This window comes from Trachinotus anak, unplaced genomic scaffold (genome assembly GCF_046630095.1).
Source record: "Trachinotus anak isolate AG129_WGS33_773 ecotype Australia unplaced genomic scaffold, CSIRO_AGI_Tana_v1 ptg000013l, whole genome shotgun sequence".
Taxonomy (NCBI): Eukaryota; Metazoa; Chordata; class Actinopteri; order Carangiformes; family Carangidae; genus Trachinotus; species Trachinotus anak.
In genome coordinates, this window is record NW_027273864.1 from 22,345,733 (window position 1) to 22,365,026 (window position 19,294).

General features: G+C 40.2%; 3 protein-coding genes across 4 annotated transcripts; all 3 read right to left on the reverse strand.

Moving 5' to 3' along the window:
* Positions 1-5,212: 5,212 nt before the first annotated feature.
* Positions 5,213-9,134, reverse strand: LOC139630156 (elastase-1-like). The gene is made up of 8 exons (XM_071493305.1): positions 8,983-9,134; positions 8,772-8,875; positions 8,336-8,436; positions 7,887-8,012; positions 6,964-7,100; positions 6,674-6,816; positions 5,516-5,665; positions 5,213-5,319 (listed from the first exon to the last, which is right to left on the reverse strand). The coding sequence occupies exons 1-8, from the start codon at positions 9,020-9,022 to the stop codon at positions 5,308-5,310; spliced, it is 813 nt and encodes a 270-aa protein (XP_071349406.1). The 5' UTR covers positions 9,023-9,134; the 3' UTR covers positions 5,213-5,307.
* A 3,033-nt stretch (positions 9,135-12,167) lies between these two features.
* Positions 12,168-15,160, reverse strand: LOC139630154 (elastase-1-like). 2 transcript variants are annotated; one of them, XM_071493304.1, is made up of 8 exons: positions 15,012-15,160; positions 14,790-14,893; positions 13,991-14,091; positions 13,646-13,771; positions 13,216-13,352; positions 12,997-13,139; positions 12,606-12,755; positions 12,168-12,279 (listed from the first exon to the last, which is right to left on the reverse strand). In XM_071493304.1, exons 1-8 carry the CDS (start codon positions 15,049-15,051, stop codon positions 12,274-12,276), a joined length of 807 nt encoding a protein of 268 aa, XP_071349405.1. In that variant the 5' UTR covers positions 15,052-15,160; the 3' UTR covers positions 12,168-12,273. The 2 variants fall into 2 exon arrangements, with proteins under 2 accessions (XP_071349405.1, XP_071349404.1); XM_071493303.1 differs by lacking the exon at positions 12,168-12,279 and adding an exon at positions 12,326-12,433.
* A 108-nt stretch (positions 15,161-15,268) lies between these two features.
* LOC139630157 (elastase-1-like) lies at positions 15,269-17,776 on the reverse strand. Its single transcript, XM_071493306.1, has 8 exons — positions 17,619-17,776; positions 17,273-17,370; positions 17,071-17,171; positions 16,483-16,608; positions 16,227-16,363; positions 15,976-16,118; positions 15,558-15,707; positions 15,269-15,390 (listed from the first exon to the last, which is right to left on the reverse strand). Exons 1-8 carry the CDS (start codon positions 17,656-17,658, stop codon positions 15,379-15,381), a joined length of 807 nt encoding a protein of 268 aa, XP_071349407.1. The 5' UTR covers positions 17,659-17,776; the 3' UTR covers positions 15,269-15,378.
* Between the last annotated feature and the right edge of the window lie 1,518 nt (positions 17,777-19,294).

Genomic DNA, 19,294 nt, shown 5'->3' on the forward strand with positions numbered 1-19,294 from the left:
TGGTCACTGGGTGCATCATTTTGTTCCAGAATGAAATATTTTTACTATCATTTGTTTGAACAGGCATTCTTGGTTCCCAGGGGGATGAAACCAAATGAGTTTGCTGACATTTGTGGCTTTGACTGAATTGTCTCGACAGCTATTGGATTGATTGTCACGTTATTTTGTACACGCACACACACACATGTTATTCCCAGGATAAACTGTAATTACTCTAATGATCATGGTTGCCACTAGTCCTGGAAAACCTGGAAAACAGTCAACCAGTTTTCCAGTCATGCAAAATGAGAGAAAAAATAAAATGTCCTGGAAAATATTATGTTGACTTTGCTAGCATCACTTCAAACCCAGTGCTGCTCTGTTCAGGTAAAACAGACCATAATATCACATAAAATGTTGAACTTTTGTAGCGGTTGCTCACAGTGGGGGTGATTAACCTTTTTAAAGACTTCACTTCTTATTACTATTAAAGGGGCTAACGTGTGATGAACTAATAAGCAGCAGTAAATAATCTTGGCAAATTCAACTTTGAATCATACATTTAGCGGTAAAATTCAGTCTAGATTTGTCAGTAGGGAAAGTTGTAGGCTACTATTTGTGTTACTAGCTTTCAGGCTATTTAATTACTGGTGTTCAAGCAGCTATGGTTAATATACAGTGCATCCAGAAAGTATTCACAGCGCTTCACTTTTTCCACATTTTGTTATGTTACAGCCTTATTCCAAAATGAATTAAATTCTTTTTTTACCTCAAAATTCTACACACAATACCCCATAATGACAAAGTGGAAAAAGTTTGCTTGAAATTTTTGCAAATATATTAATAATAAAAAACAAAAATATAACATGTATATAAGTATTCACAGCCTTTGCCATGACACTCAAAATTGAGCCCAGGTGCCTCCTGTTTCCACTGATCATCCTTCAGATGTTTCTACAACTTGATTGGAGTCCACCTGTGGTAAATTCAGTTGACTGGACATGATTTGGAAAGGCACACACCTGTCTATATAAGGTCCCATAGTTGACAGTGCATGTCAGAGCCTCCGAGACAGGATTGTATCGAGGCACAGATCTGGGGAAGGGTACAGAAAATTTCCTGCAGCATTGAAGGTCCCAATGAGCACAGTGGCCTCCATCATCTGTAAATGGAAGAAGTGTGGAACCACCAGGACTCTTCCTAGAGCTGCCCACCCGGCCAATCTGAGCAATCGGGGCAGAAGGGCCTTAGTCAGGGAGGTGACCAAGAACCCCATGGTCACTCTGACAGTGCTCCATTGTGGAGAGAAGAGAACCTTCTAGAAGGACAACCATTTCTGCAGCACTCCACCAATCAGACCTGTAAGGTAGAGTGGCCAGATGGAAGCCACTCCTCAGTAAAAGGCACATGACAACCCACCTGGAGTTTGCCAAAAGGCACCTGAAGGACTCTCAGACCATGAGAAACAAAATTCTCTGGTCTGATGAAACAAAGATTGAACTCTTTGGCATGAATGCCAAGCGTCATGTCTGGAGGAAACCAGGCACCGCTCATCACCTGGCCAATACCATCCCTGCAGTGAAGCATGGCGGCGGCAGCATCGTGCTGTGGGGATGTTTTCCGGCAGCAGGAACTGGGAGACTAGTCAGGGTTGAGGGAAAGATGAATGCAGCAATGTACAGAGACATCCTTGATGATAACCAGCTCCAGAGCGCTCTGGACCTCGGACTGGGGCGAAGGTTCATCTTCCAACAGGACAACGACCCTAAGTACACGGCCAAGATAACAAAGGAGTGGCTTCGGGACAACTCTGTGATTGTCCTTGAGTGGCCCAGCCAGAGCCCAGACTTGAACCCGATTGAACATCTCTGGAGAGATCTGAAAATGGCTGTGCACCGACGCTCCTCATCCAACCTGATGGAGCTTGAGAGGTTCTGCAAAGAAGAACGGGAGAAACTGCCCAAACATAGTTGTGCCAAGCTTGTAGCATCACACTCAGAAAGACTTGAGGCTGTAATGCTGCCAAAGGCGCTTCAACCAAGTATTGAGCAAAGGCTGTGAATACTTATGTACATGCTATATTTTTGTTTTTTATTTTGAATAAATTTGCAAAAGTTTCAAGCAAACTTTTTTCACTTTGTCATTATGGGGTATTGTGTGTAGAATTCTGAGTTAAAAAATGAATTTAATCCATTTTGGAATAAGGCTGTAACATAACAAAATGTGGAAAAAGTGAAGCGCTGTGAATACTTTCCAGATGCACTGTAATTCATAAGAAAAAAATGAGTCAGGTCATAAATTAATAACAATAATAGCAATATATTATTATTTTTAGCACTTGCAAAGCATTTTTTATTTTTTTTATTTTGCATTTGTCCAGTTGCATGTAATGATCTTATACCTGCAAAACTAATGACATTCCCATCAGCCTCACCTGCATTTTGTGTTTAATTCCAATTAGCCAAGGTGGTGAAAATGATAAAATATTGTACCTGACAAACATCAGCATGTTAGCATTGTCACTGTGAGCACATTAGTGTGCCGACATTAACATTCTACTCATTTCGGCAGCACTGTTCCTAAGTACAGCCCCGAGCAGTTAGCATGGTTGTAGGCTCTTATTAGTCTTGTGAGAATGAATTAGCTAATGTTTCATGCTGGTAATGAACTTGTTTGGCCATTTTATGTGAATAATTTACAAAAACTCTGTTTTCTGACAGAATTGAAGAATTCCAGTTACCTACCAATTATCTTCCAAAGTGGCAGGTAATCAAGCAGCAAATCTCCAACACAGCCAAAAACTCATTAGCATTGTCTGCTAGTTTGTATTACCCTCCCACCCTGAAACTAGATGATTTAATCAGCTACATGGAGGTGTGTACAGTGATTTAGCAGAGGTTGCTGGGGGACGGGATCGACCTGGAACATTGGCAGGGAGCCCAGGTGGATGTAGAGTTTCAGGGTGTCCTCTGGACAAACCTGTGGAGACCCAAACCTAAGGTTACTGTAACAGTATCAAGTTAATACAGTCAATGAGAGGCCGTATGACAATATTGGGGTTATCACAGTAGCTTACCCCTGACTGTGTATTAAATTGAGAGGTGTCCTCACAAGAATAGGATTAATCAAGCATAAAAAATGAAGATTGGATTATAATTAGTCAGACAATTGAACTGTTTCTCAGTAAAGTAGGGAACATCTACTTGCAGAGATATTAAAAGAAATATTGACCTTTGGATTTAGTTCTAGCAGCTGAGAAAGTGGTAATGATATTTGACAACAATTAGAGCTTGCCTCAAAGTAAGAACATCATCATACTTAGACTTTACTTAAGTTTTTCCTGCTACTTTATAATTCTACTTTATTATTGTAGATATTGAAGTACCTGACAGTATATAAAACATGAAAATGCTTATTTCATCTTAATGTCAGTAAGAGTCCAATGATATTATATAAGCTTATCCTTTTTTTTTTTTTTGAGAGCTTCACATTTCTCTCCAGCATCAAACAAGTCTGAATGTACCTCTGACTCATTAGAGAGGCAGCTTGCGTTCCCACATCAGATCCGTGTGTTACAGCAGGACAATATGACAAGCATTTACTGGAGGATGTAAAGCCATCATCACCACCATATGGCCACATGGCTGCAGAGACACAACAAAATGTTTCACACACCAACACACACACACGCACACACACAAATACCCAGAGACAATATGGCACTGCTTACCATCTGACCAGCATGTCAGTATTGTTCTGACATGGGTTTCTTATTCTGGGCCACACATCTATCTATCTATCTATCTATCTGTCTATCTATATCCATCTGTCATAATAGCTGCATTTGAGTGCCTGTGCTGACAATATCAGAATAACTGAGTCTGAGATTAGTTTTCCTTCACCAGAATTTCCTAGATAAATACGTTTGACCCTCCAAACAAAACCTGGAATTACATAATGAGGAATGACTTTAACTTACTTCCTCCGAGCTTACAGAGCTGTCAGCAGTAGCAGACTGCTTGTGCGTGTCAGGGCTTGCAGATGACTCTGCATCTCTTCATAAACTCAGTATGCATACCACATAGGATGTAAGTGTAGGATTCGCACTATAGTAAGCAGTACAGGCTGTTTGCTTCCCTGTGACGCAGATGTGTTCAATCTCATGCTTATCTACCATGGTCAAGGCCAGTATTAGTTTTTCTGTGCTTCCTTTCATGCTTTTGATATTTTTTGTTTGTTTTTCATTCAGTTGCCAGTTCATCTTTTTTGATAGCTATTTCCTAACTCTGTCACTGGTGATACATTATGTAATTTAAGATAGTAGAGTAGATATTTTTCCCATTTGCAATTTTTAGATTTGAAACTGATTTGTCCAAATATTTGAAACATTTCAATGTATATCTTTATGTCCTGAAGCATCTATCTTAGACATGATTTAGTAATCTGGATTTGCTCAGTTCATAACTGTGGGTTTCCTGTGATCTCTTCTCACAGTCTAATGATAGACTTCAGAAAAAAACACTTCACAGATCAGCTAAACAACTGAATATGAATTCATGACACTTTGAGGAAATTGTGCATGTATATTTGCATGCAAATAAGCATGTCTGAAATATTAATGTCACACACTGATGTGAACAGTATTTCTAAATTAGAATTATTTAATTTAACTCAATTCACCCAGCTTATTAGTTTGTTGTTGTTTACCTTCACATGTTAAAAATGATTAATATGCAGCTGACATTGTCATTGGAATACAAGAGTATCCTAAAGTACTGCTACCTAACATTTCTTCCTGACACAGAATCATCTTAAATCTTTTTCTTTTTTTATTTGCATCATTTATTATTATTTATTTATTTAATTTGCTCTAATGTGCTAATGTGTTTTAGAGCCTATTTCCATAACTTGAAGTCAGCTCATTTTGATGTCCTGGAAACTCTACATTTGCTACAGTCTAATCACATATTTTAAAAAGTGATTGTACAGAGTGTCCACAGCTTCACTGAAAGTAGTATTTCACTATCCCCATTTGTGACAGTCCAACTGTTCATTCCATAGTTCAATTTAGTAGCCAAAGGTCATCTCACACAAATATCAGAATAGATCTACAGAGGCCTATTTTTGCAGAACCACTCTTGCATCCAGATTACACTTCCCCTCCAGTTACTTATGCTTTAATAAATCTTAAAATGACCAATGTCTGTTGAAAAAAAATGAGGTGAGGCAAATGCACATTGTAGGATGTTTTATTTTGACAGAGTTTGAAAGAAACGGAGATGAATCCAAATCCATCCTCTCTCATCGCCATGGAGACCGTCGTTGATCTTAACCCATGATCTGGTAAAGTAAGGACAAATTGAACATTATGTGCTTATCCTCAACAATCTGAACAAGATACTGCACAAATGGATATATTCATGACGATGAATGGATGCACAAAACAGATTATGAAATCCTGCGGCTACTGCATGTAGCATGATTGACTATTTTTTAAACATTGTATACTTTGTAAGGGTTAGTGTTAAATACTGACCCCGTTCATCCAGCTGATGTAGGCAGAGACACGGGTGAAGACGGTGGGCTTCCTGTAGGCGTTGCAGCCAGAGGAGGACACAAAACTGGTCACACCATGGACAACCCATTGGCCATTGACACTGCAGTTCAGGGGGCCACCAGAGTCACCCTAGATTCAGAGAAAACACATCACAGACGGACCTCAGAGCCAATAACTGATGGCTTTATTTCTGCACTTTTGAGCAGAGTAGGAAAAATACCTAGTTTTTCAAAAGCAACATGTTCCCTCTTGCTTCTCATGTCACCTTTTAATCTCGCACTGCCTTGAGCAAGCTTGTGCAGAACATAAGTTTGCAAGACTTTGACACTTTGTGCAGCTTAAGCACTAGCCTGGATCTTTGTAACTGACTTATGCCCCTGCTGATGCAGCAAGTAATCCCGCATGTGTCCTCCAAAATATCTTCCTTGACAGGAAGGGGTCAGGCCTCAGCTCAGTGGGAGACATTCAATCTCGCTTTGTCATGGTGGAGTGGGCCTGAAATCTGACAAGTTCTTTCCAGTGTTTGTCCCAGTCTACTTATATCCAGACATCATTCCTGCAGTCTTAATCTCAGGACCTTATGTGTTGGGAGACAACTATAGAAACTGAATTCCAAATCTGAGCTGGGAGTAATATGAACTGCTGAAATAAGAACCATTTTCTAATAAGAGTTTTGAGTCGTAAAGAATGGCTTTGTGAATGTTTCTAATTCTTAAAGATCATTATAAGCATTAATGCATTATTTTATTTATTATTATTTATTATTTTAATTACTGGGTTTCTAGACTGTGTTTTGTTTGTGTTTAGTTTTGTGTTTACTCTTTTTATTTGATCATATTTGGTAATTATGTGATTATAAATGTTAGTAATTCATTAAAAAATGTTTCTTGGTTCAGATCCTCAGCAGCTCTTTTATGCAGGTAAGGGATGTTGTGGCCCAAATGTTTTGCTTATTAATGGCTTAAAATTGAATCCATAAAGCACAAGTAAAGAATTTCTTAGCCATGTGTTAGAAACTGAAATAGCTGTCAGACTCCAGGGATACTCTCCCAGAGTTTTGGCTCAAGTTGTGCAGATAATAAATACTGAGAATGTGATACTAAAAGTAAAGTCCTTTCTAAGACCTGACAGACTCACCTGGCAACCAGAGTCGCTTCCGCCACCAGCACAGACCATTGAGTTCTTCACAGTGCTGCCCCACCATCCGTAGCTGGAGCAGGTCTTGTGGTCAACGACAGGCAGGTAGGCCTGCTTCAGCTGGGCAGACAGCTGACCTCCGGCTGGGGGCAACACAAGAACTATGTCTTACAACTGTGGTGAAGCTTCTGAGAGCACAATCATGCATTTTACTGCAGATAGCTTTCTTACTGTATGTAACCACTGAGCTGACTAATATATCATGTACTGTATCGTTACGCCACACTTACTCTGGGTGCGTCCCCATCCGGTGATGTAGCAGGGGTTGTTGTGGGGCAGGACCTGACCAGAGGGAGGCAGGCGGCCAAGCTGGACATATTGGTTCAGAGTTGCATCAGAGGACAGACGCAGGAGAGCAATGTCCCACCTGAAGGTCAGAAGTCATTGAGTTCTAAATATTTTTCCTGTCTTCATAGAAGCTCATCGTATTGGCTTTATTTAAGAGGCAGCTATTATCCATCTTTCTATTAGCATTCTTTAGGGCTAACTAACTGGTAGTTATCTCATGATTAATTAATCTGAAGATTATTTTCTTGATTAATCTACTAATTACTTAGTTGATCACCGTTTCTTAAATCCCAAGGACTTGTAATTCACCTGATTTGTCTGAATAAAAAATATTCACTTTTCTATGTTTTAAAATGGAGCAAAGCAGCATGCATGTCTTCACATTTGAGAAGCTGGAACCACAAAGTGTAAGTCATTTCAGCTTTTAAAACAGCTTTGGCAATAAACTGATTATCAGTACAGTTGCCAATTAAGTTTCTGTCAGGTGACAAATAGTTTCAGCTGTAATTATGTTAAACTGTATGACTGGTTGTCTTTTCACAATCCATGTTTAGAGTGACAAGTTTACTGAGGATTTTTCAGTCAGCAAAAAGTAGAAATAAGAATATAGACATGTGAATTTAAAAAAAAAGGCTATTTTTAAAGTATATTTAAATAAACATACAAAGTGTAGCTGTTATATCAACCATTATATCCCAAAAATAAAACATAATGAAAAAATGTCTCTTGACATTTTTCATAACTTTTATAGGTTTACAAAAAATGCATTCAGTTCATGTGCTGAACATGTATCAGTATTTGTTAATTTTATATGCATAATTTTGTATACAGAGGTGGGTCATGACTATGTCCAGTAACTACTAACCCTCCGGCAACGTTGTTGGAGTTCCAGTTGGGGTGGATGTAGACACGGCTCACACTCATGTACTGTTCTCTGCCCTCGTTGGTGTTGATGTTGTGATCTCCAAGAACAACACGCCAAGTCCTGGAGCTATGGACATATTTAAAAAAAAAAGAACATTTTCACTCCTGTCACTAATAGGAGATCTGTTGAAAATCAATATTTTACATGGGACCTATGTTTTGTGGTTACTTGTTCCTTTTATTTGATAGTTCATTCAAACAGACAGGTGAGATGCAACCGGTCAAATTTATATCTACAGTGTCTTAGCTATGCACTGACGCCAGCAGGAAATATAATGAAATACATTTATGTAGATGTTCAGCTCTGTCAGAACACATATGCTACAGCCTCATCTGTATCTATATTAGATTTGGGCTCAGGATCTATTCTGTGATGCTTGAAACTCTCACCGGTCCACACAGTGAGCAGCGGTCATGACCCATCCTCTCCTGATCAGGGTTCCTCCACAGGTGTGGTAGAAGTTGGAGCCAGATTTATACTGAAGAGAGATCTGATGAAAGGACAACACAGAGTATTATTAGTGAGGAGGTTTATATGTGTGTGATTACACAGAAAAAAAGTGATCAAAATGTTAGGGAACAACAGAGCACTGAGCAGTTGCTGCGTCGTAATAAGCGCCTGCTGTCCACTAGGCCTTCTTTTAACAGAAACCCTAACTAATCATCACTCTTCATGGCTTAACCTAACCTTTAGAGGTGCTTTTCACCAGCATGAATATAGAGCCCATATTATTTTTTCACATTATGTTGTTGCTACTTTTACTAAGGTAAAGAATCTAAATACTTCTTCCACTGCTGTCGTGTCAAAGAAAGTGAAGTACTGTACCTGCCAGGGCCAGGAGTTGGGTCTGGCCACTTCTCCTCCCACAACTCTCTCCTCAACACTGTCATCCTCCAGGTACCTGGGCTGGGGCTCCAGCTCAGCCAGCACTGAGCAGAGCAGACGCACATCAGTCATACATCATGTATTCAGGTGTGTTAGGAGTGGTGTACGTGCAGAATGTCGAAAGAGAGCAAAAAAATCAAAGAGTTTTTACCGAGGGCTGCGAGAGTGGTGAACACAAGAAACCTGAGCATGTCTGCAGTCTCCTGAAGCTTTCTGCTCTGGAGACTTCTGTCCACTGCTCTTTTATACCCTCAGGGTCCCATGTCCTGATTTTGTCCGTGTGTGTGCATGTGTGTGTGTGTGTATGGCTTGTTCAATACCAGCACATGTCCACCTGTGTCTGTCTCACCGTTATCACGACAGTTAATTCATGGAATAGCTGACTCAGCTATGAATCCATTTTTTTCCACTTGTATTGGCTACAATACATTTACCTACATTACTGTAGGTTCCTGTCTGTTTTTCATTACTTCACCTTTACCTTTTGTCATAAAACAGTTTTGCTTGCATGTTCTGTGCACATTACATTGAATGTTTGTGTTTTTAGTACCAGACTCACTTTCGCTCATCAAGTCAAGTCCGGACATGTTATTTACATTTATATAGCCCAATATCACCAATCACAAATTTTCCTCAAGCAGTTTTACAGTATGTACAGAATATGTCACCCTCTATTCGCTACCCTCAAGTCATTGTTTGCTGCCTAAAGGGCAACTCACTGCTTGCCAAAGATAGAAAAGTGTTCAAAACAGCACACACAAATACAGTCTGACATTTTCCTTAAGTGCAACTCTGCAGTTAAAACCAATCTTCGGATGCATTTTACCCTGCAGAGTCAGTGTGTATGACTTTGTTCTCTTTCTGGTTGTCAACTGGAGGCGATCAGACAATTTTTATTTTTTTAAAAACGGAACGGCTGGAGACATAAACCACCTTGGTAATATGATCAAATACAATGAAAGTATGAGGAGGTGAGGTTTATACAGGATTACTTTCATGTGTAATATGTAGAAAATGTGCTATATGAGGGGATTGTGGAGGGGGGTGTGGAGCATATAGAGTATGCCACAGCATGCTTTGAAAGGAGCACAGACTCGTGGAACACGGAAAATGAGCGTCTGCACTATCACTGAAATTCACACTCAGGTCAAAGCTGCTCTTAAGTCAACAGCAGGCTTTTTGAGCTGGACAGACAGCCGAGCTCCACATACACAGAAGGTAGACAAGAACATAGAGAGGAGGAACGGTAATGAGATTATGGACTGTATAAATCCCTACATGTTACAAGTTCTTGATTAACATAGATCAAGATCGTGTTTAAAGCGTAACAAGCCCGAGGCTAAAATGCAGTGTTCCACTTAAAGCCTTTGATAAGTATTCATGAGGCCCTGTGGATCTGATATTATAATTCTGCAATTGTACAGTACAGTAGAAAGAGCTGCTGCAGTACATGACCTTGGTTTAAGGGGAGATATACAATTGTGGTAAATGCAGCTGTTCATAAATTATATCTTTGAGTTGCTTGACTCTGATTTGAAGAAATTGCATTTTACTGAAATATACATTGTAAATTCAGATGTAGGCTCTTTGTTTTGGGCAGCAGGAATAATATTGATCTTATTTTAAAAGCTGTGTGCCAGTATTACACATACATAGATGGTGCTGTTCTCTGCTGCAGACACAAACCACACATCCTGGAGCTGCTGAGCCACACTTAGACAGCTCATCAGTGACACGCTGTAGGCTACAACCTGAACTCTGCTATCTTCTCTTCTCTGACAAGACCCACAGCAGGTGAGGATTACTGTGCCCGTGTCTCACAGGCTGCTGCCTCACTGTGAGACCTACCAGATATATCTGTCATATCATGTTTTATCACAAAAAAAGATAATTTGTGTGTGTAGTAATATGTAGCTTGGACCAGCAGTCAGCAAGCCTAAATATCAAACTACCAGCACCCCTTGAGCTCACTAATTAACATGTTACAGCTCATTTGTTTAATCTGTACCAAAACTTAAGCGTAAAAATGAAACCGTCTTACAGGGGACCAGTAAGTTCCTCTAGTCCTGGCTGAGAAATAGTCTGGTGCATAATTGCCATTTTTACACTATGTTTTTTGTACGGCTTAAACAAAGAAACATCCATCCATCCATCCATCCATTATCTAAACCACTTATCTTTACAGGGCCACAGGGGGGCTGGAGCCAATCCCAGCTGACACTGGGCGAGGGCGGGGTACACCCTGGACAGGATGCCAGTCTATCACAGGGCTGACATATAGAGTCAAACATCCATTCACGCTCACTTTAAACAAAGAAACTAAACTCTTCTTTTAAAGTTGATCTCTGCACAATTGCTGCATGTAAGGAACCTTCTGAGTGAGGAAAGTGATCTTTTTTTTTTAAAGGATCCTTTATTACATAGTGTTTATCTTAGAACTGAAAAAAACAATCGCACTATTTCTCTGATTAGATGTAACTGTAAATGTAATCATGCGACAACCAGAGGGTCATTTAGTATGTAGGGCACATTCTCATGAGAGATTTCTTTATTTCAGCTTTAAAGAATCTAGTTAGAAACTTTCATTACAGCACTCCTATAATAATAAAAGAATAGCTGAGAGGATGTAACGAATACCCAGCACATTCACATAAATGATATAGCCTCCCTTTAGGCCCTGTTTTAGCCTTATTTATGGAGGATACTGCAGTGTTTCAAGGTCGAATTGAAACATTCAATAAAATAAGCTTGTAAGATTTAACATATGAAATGGAAAGTCAGAGGAAAAAAAGGGAGCGCAGGACTAACACACAATGAAGGCACTGTTCTATTTTTCTTCAGTACAGAATGAAGAAAACACACAGGGTGACATGAATTCCTCCGGTCGCAATAGTCAATCAGTCATGTTCTGATTATAGCACAGCTGTGGCACATGTGTGGTTCTTACTGTAGGCAGACACTTATCATGCATGTACTATTCTTGTCGTGCCTCGGTGCTCACTGAGAGGCAACAGAAAGGGTAACACAAACCTTCTGTTTATTTAACACCGAACAGACCAGCCTCTGATGGGTGCAAAAAAAACAAAACAAAAAAAACATCAATTTGAAAAATAACAAAAGACAAAATACTGCAGAGTGAGTGTCAGCATTTACTCAGGGCTGCTGGCTGTCAGAGCTCCGAAATAGAATACATTTGCATTATGTCAAAAACACAAAATTGTATCCTCGTGTCCCTGGTACAGCCCCTCAGTGCACCATCTGCTCGTCTGCGTATCAGTCCCGTCTTGGTCACAGAGGTAACTTGCTGATGTTCACATGCAGCTCTGAGCAGGAAAATGCTGAATGTGACGTTTTAGCATAAGGCAGTGGTTTATTAGGTGTTTATCTAAATCAAAAGAGTCATCTTGATGGTGGAGTATGATGCATCACATATTCATCACTGTCAACACTGGGGAAAAAAACAGTTAAAATAGTTTAAAGAACAGATATTGATATTGATTTTAAAGTGTTTTATTGTTTGAACAGGCATATTAGCTGCAGATAGAGATCAAAGCATCATTTCTGCTGCAAAAATGTTATCCATCTCAAGGATTCTTCATGACCTGGAAAAAATACATTTCATATATTTAGCAGGATATCAACTTCATTTCAAATTATTTGACCTGGTGAACTACAGTCTAGAGGAGCGTGCTGTGAAAAGTAAATGTAAAAGGTGAGTCTCTGTAATGTCTCCTTATTTTTTCATTTTGTTTACAGAAGGTTAGCATTACTGACCAAGTTGATCCATGTTATGAAGGCAGAAACGCGGGTGAAGACAGTGGGCTTCTGGGGAGTGTTGCATCCCATACCAGACACAAAGCTGGCTATACCATGGACGTACCAATTACTGTTAACCATGCAGCTAAGAGGGCCACCAAAGTCACCCTAGCATGAAACAAAGAATTGTTTGATCAATATACACATATACAATATATCAATATATCTTCTTTTTTTCAATAACCTTTAGGGAGACATTTGAAATACATTACGTTTTAGACGTTTAGATTCTCATCCATTCAAGTTCATTCTCTTTTTGTCCAGCAGCTTAATTCTTGGACTGTATGAGTATGGGAAATCCATTCTGTTGTTTTGAATATTTACATATCTTGCACATCATCAGACTCACATTGCATCCTGACCGAGAACCTCCTCCAGCACAGATCATGGTAGTCTTGACGGTGCTGCCCCACCAGCCAGAGCTGGTGCAGGTCTCGTGGTCAACAGAAGGAAGCTGGGCCTGTCTCATCCTGGCAGACATGCTTCCACCAGCTGCATGTGTGAGATACTGAGTCACTTAACAATTTACAGTCAGAATAATGAATGTGATTAGTTGTGTCTGACTCACTGGAGACACGTCCATATCCTGTGATGTAGCAGTTGCTGCTGTGGGGTAGGATCTCATCAAGAGGAGGCAGAGCAGCCGGCCTCACGTAAGAGGTCAGGGAGATCTCAGAAGACAGCCGCAACAGGGCGATGTCATTACTAAGGGTCAAAAAAATGCTTGAAATTCTTCTACTGCAAGTTCAATCACCAGAAACATCCTGAATATGTTACAAGTATCTTGTGACTTTTAAACAAACAGAAAACACCATACAGCCATAATTTCATTCACAGGCTGTTCACCTTGTTAAATCAATCAAAATGTAAAACTCTGTCATGTTGAACCTCTGTGAAACTAAAATCTTAAACAAAATATGAAATGTTTACCCCAAATTTTCACTATGTGATCTATGAGAATACGACATATACTAGAATATAATGGCAGATAGACCCACCCAGAAGAGATGCTGTTAATGTTCCATTCAGGGTGGATATAAACGCCAAGGACACCTCTGTGTTGCTCTGTCCAGTAGTTCGCATGCAGGACAAGAGCACCGAGGACGGCACGGACAGAGCTGTAACTGTTTTAGCTTGGATTAGTTTATTTGAATCCACAGTGAAAGATTATGAGAGGTAAGAGAGAGGTAAAAGACAAGACAGAAATACTGAAAACATATACAACATTCGTGTGAGTGATGTGACATTAAGACGACACCAGAATCTCAAAAAACACATACAATAGTTACTGTGCAGTGAATCAAATTAGAACGATAGAAGCTTGACAATGTTGTATGTGCTACCTCGAGGCGCAGTGAGCAGCAGTCATAACCCATCCTCTGCTGATCAGTGTTCCTCCACAGAAATGGTGGTAGGATCCACCTGAGTAGTACTGGAGAAAAACCTGGAGCAGGACTCACAAAATATTCTTATAAAAAAAACAGTGTTCCAGCCTTAAAAAGGATCAAAGCTCTTTTCAGTCTTATAGCATTTTTATGAAGATGTCGTAACTGAGTTTGGATTTAACAGTTTGAGAAGATTGATACAACTCCTACACCTGGATGCTGAAGGTTAGTCACTCTCCAGTCCAGGAGCCAGTTAGCCTAGTTTAGCATTAAGATTGGAAATAGCCAGCTTGGTCCAATCTGAAAATAACAAAATCCACCCAGCAGCACCTCCAAAGCTCAGTGTACGTTACGTTATGTCTTTTCATATCACCGTGTTTAAACCATCCAAAAACCCAAGTGTGATGCGATTAGATGGTGTATTTTCTTAGGACTATTCTTAGGAGCGAACTGGTTTCTGGCTGTAGCTTGATATGTAATGAACAGCCACAGGAACTGTATCAATCTTCATGTGTAATTCATGGCTTGAAAGTGAAACAGCATATTACAATATACTGCTCCTTAAAGAACAATTTTGTGCAGCATTCTTAAGGAGGTAAAACTAGATAGATAATGGAAGAGTCGACCAGTAACCATCTTAAAAACTAATCTGTGACATGCAAACCTACCAAGTGTTTTGGTTTCAGCTGCCACATTTGGAAGAACAGGATCCTGCCACCTTGTTTTACATGTTCTGTCTGGCTATGTGTTACTGTACCTGCCAGGGCCAGGAGCTGCGATAAGGCACTTCATCACCTCCCACAACTCTCCCTGCAGTGCTGCTGTCTGCGTAGCTAGACCGAAGCTCCAACTCAGCCAGCACTGAGGCACAGGAGAGAACTCATCAAAACACCACTGAACATGGTTTCTCCTTGTGTTAATTCTATATGTGTTTTATCATAAGCTGAATGATTTGCTGTGCTGCCTTGACATTTCTTACCTGTGGCTGTGAGAGTGGTGAAGAGCAGAAGCACGCGCATGTCTGCAATGCCTCTGTGTTTCAAATGCACATCATGTTCTTTTATATCCTGAGCTGACCTTCATTTGATGTGGAACCTCTGCTGAGCTTGGCGGTGGTCAGTCATGCACCTGTTGTCTGTCTCAGGCTTTATCACAGTTTGTGATAGTGTGTGACAACATGGTGCCACATCAAAGCTGCGATTGCATAACTTTCTGATCATAAAATTAGTCATCACACAAAATTTAATCAATTTTATTTTTGTAAAATAAGGCCAGACAAATGAAGATAGTGGATGAAAACATGGTTGAAAATGGTCTCTGTCTTCGTATCCTGCCACATGGATGGTTTACGCCATGATCTGGAAAAGAGGAGTAGTGATCAGTCATCGTGTACAACCTAAATAATATCACAAGAATAATAAATTCCATAAAACCCATACCCATACTGGCCTTTCTAGACTAATAAGGCATTCGTGGATAGGTTATTCTATCACTTATCATAAATGAACATATCCCTCATACTAACCGAGTCCATCCATTCGATGTAGGCGGACACGCGTGTGAACACGGTGGGCTTCTTGGGATAATTGCATCCATAACCAGACACGAAGCTGGCAATACCGTGGACGTAGTACTTTCCATTAACCAGGCAGTTCAGAGGGCCACCAGAGTCACCCTGAGAGGAATTAGATTAAAGAAAGCATCTTCACTATTATGGATATAATGAGTCAGTGGTGCATACAAAATAAAGATAATAAATGGTAGACTACTTTTATTGGGGATTAAAATACTCTTTTTTCACTAACATAACTCTGCTACTTCATTGATTTACAAATAGTAGAGTTTATCGAAATGCTGGTAAAATGTGACTGGTCTATGACTTTATATTACATTATTATGGTCTTAGTTTTCCAGTGTGCTTTTTCACATAAGAAGAGACTCACATTGCATCCAGACTCATACGCTCCCCCAGCGCACACCATGGTGTTCTTGACAGTGCTGCCCCACCAGTCAGAGCTACTGCAGGTCTTGTGGTCAACCAGGGGAAGATAGGCCTGCTTGAGCTGGGCGGACAGACTACCACCAGCTAGACATGGTGAAATAGGAAAAATAAGATATATTCAGCTTTATAGGAAGGACCCAACCACAGCATCGAAACCAACAGGTGCCCAGAGGGATGATGCCGTCAACTCACTGGAGGTGCGTCCCCATCCGGTGATGTAGCAGAGGTTGTTGTGGGGCAGAACCTGGCCGCTGGGAGGCAGAGAGCCCAGCTGGACGTAGGAGTTCAGGTTGGCCTCAGAGGACAGACGCAGCAGGGCAACATCGTACCTGAGGAAGAGATCCATAGATTGAACAAGATTGTCTCACTAAAGAACAAAACTGCTTTTAAAGTAACAGAAACCTGAAGAGTCATGAGATGTGAAAAAGAAAAACACAGCACTCCTCACCCATTGGACACTCTGCTGGAGTCCCATCCGGGGTGGATGTAAACACGGGCGACCTGCATGATCTGCTCTCTGCCACTGTTGCTGTTCAGGTCATGTTCACCGAGAACAACACGCCACGTCCTGTTGCTGTATTATTTTTTTAAAAAGGAGCAAAGTGAAATGCAATAGTCAATGATTAGATACAGTTCTGGCTCAAATGACTAATTGCACATCAGCTAGAGACTTATGAATTCTTACTACAGTAAACTAATGCAAATAAATAAAAGAGCAGGAAACATCATTAACTGACTTCTGTTTTTTGTTTTGTTTGGATTCTGTGGTTTGGAGACTTTTCTTTCTGATCAAATAAATGAATCCCCTTCAGTATGTGACAGTTATAAATGAGATTGTGAGTCCTGATGCTGGTGACATTTAAAAACACTGAAATAAATCATAGCTCTCAAGATAAGAGTAAGCAGTGCATTTTGAACAAATACCATTTTTTTTTGTATTTTAGGCAAAGTAATCAAAAGATGCATACAAATACACACATATACCTCAGACAGCCAGAGGATACAAAGTCTGTGCTCTGGTTAATCATTATGTTACCTGTCCACACAGTGAGCAGCAGTCATAACCCAGCCTCTCTGAATCAGGGTTCCACCACATGTATGGTAGTAGTTGCTGCCAGATCTGTACTGAAGAGAGATCTAAGAGGGGAAAAAACAGTCCCTGAACATTATTCATATTTTTGTGCTGAAACAATGCATGTGTTTAAACATGAATGTAACTTTGTGTTACAGTAGGCTACCTGCCAGGGCCAAGAGTTGGGTCTGGCCACCTCACCTCCCACAACCCTCTCAAAGCTGTCCTCCAGGTACCTGGGCTGGGGCTCCAGCTCAGCCAGCACTGGTTAAAAAAAAAAAAGATAAAAACAAGGGTTTGATTCATACTTGGTTTACCAGAAACCTCATGATATTAAAGAGGAAAGGAGAAATTAGGGCGGCGGGAGGGTAGCTACTGGTAGATCAGATAATCTGGAGCTCCTCTGTGTTGACTGAGCTAAAACTGGTCGACTGACTGATGACTGATAGACTGACAGAAATAGATCAATAATAAATGGTTATATAGTGCAGTGTGTGCTGTCATTTTCTTACCCACGGCTGCGAGACTTGTCAACACCAGAAACCTGAGCATGTCTGCAGTGAGTCTGAACGTTTCTGCAAGGAGCAAATGCCTCTCTCCTTCTTTTATACCTCAACCCAACCTTCACCTGGTGTGGAAAAGTGTGGCTGTTCTTTCCACTGTGACAAAAGCAAGGTATGCACCTGTGGTAAGTCTCACACTATGTTATCACAGTTGCTTACCTCACACGTCCTGTTCTGACCAGTAAAAAATGGTTCAGAACGAAGAACGACACGTCAACCAACTACCAAGTACAACGACAACCAAGTATCTGAATTACACATTTGTCACAGTGACTCAAAAGTTTTTTTAAGGGTTTTTCTGAATTTATGTTGGCTGATAAAATCCACCACATCTGTTTTAACTCTCAAAAAACATATTTTCAACAGAATAGTGGCCTAAAGAAAGTGATGCCTGGCTGACCTTGTAGCTGTGTAACCATATGATATGGTGACAGACATCATAATTTAGTCCTTTAACATATGACCACTATTACCACTATTCTCACCCAGAGTTTCCAAAATTGTTTTTCAGTGTATTTGTGTATATACACAAAATCATTTTTGTTGTTACTCTCCAATTTAAAACCTTAAAATGAATTTTCTGATGAAAGAGTGTGCAAGTTCTTGTGAATATTTACATCAGAAAATACTCACGTGTCCATTCGAACCAGCCTGAGTTGTGAAGTAAGCGTGGATACTGTCAGTACGGAAGTTTGGGGATACATGCCAAGAAAGACGTCTATAATGATTAATTTTCAATTTATTCGTAGCCTAGAGTATAAAGCAGTTCATGTTTGAGACAGAATAATGCATTACTTTGAGTCAGTGCAGTGATGACCAAAAGAGCAGTGTTACAGTTTAACACTAGAGGGGGCTAAAGACTAACAAACACACAGAGTTTCTGCTTGGCCACATATCTGAAGGTACAGGATGCCATCTGCACTTCACAGGAGACTGACAGATGACAGGTAGTCCTGGGATTTCCATTTTAATGCCACAATCTTCATACAAATCCATTTTAAATTTGTTGCGGATTTTTGGTGTAGTACTAAAATGTGATAAGAAAAACATTTGAAGACAAAGTCAAAATCTACATTCCCCACTGGTGAGATTTAAATCCAGTGTGAGAACTAAGTTACAGAAGCTTTCTCTCCTCTACTTTGCTCTGACCCCTCTGACACTGAGCAGCAGAATCACAGATGTATTACTTGATGATGACACTAAGTCTCTTAGTAAAATATATATTAATACTTTTTAAAAGCCATTTAGTAGTTCTTAACCGGTCACACTAATATTTCCAACAATAGGTTTCTGGACAATGGGAAGGCCTGTGATGTGTCTGTCTTTTATAAAACAGTCCGTAATGAGACAGAAAGTCATTAAAACTCTATGGATTTTGGATTATTGCCTTATCAGGCTATTAAAGAGATAGCTCTGCTGACTGGTAATTGAGCTGGCCCCCTGACACGCGTGGAAAAAGGTCCTAATGCTGCAAGACCTGATCTGATCAACAGGGGCTCCACAATTTTCACTATTTTCTCATAGAGCATCTTTGTCCCCGCCGAACTCCTCGTGTACCCCTCCACCACCCCAACCTTTTCATGCAGAGGCATAAATCAAATGGGGAGATCAAAGACAGGAAGTGC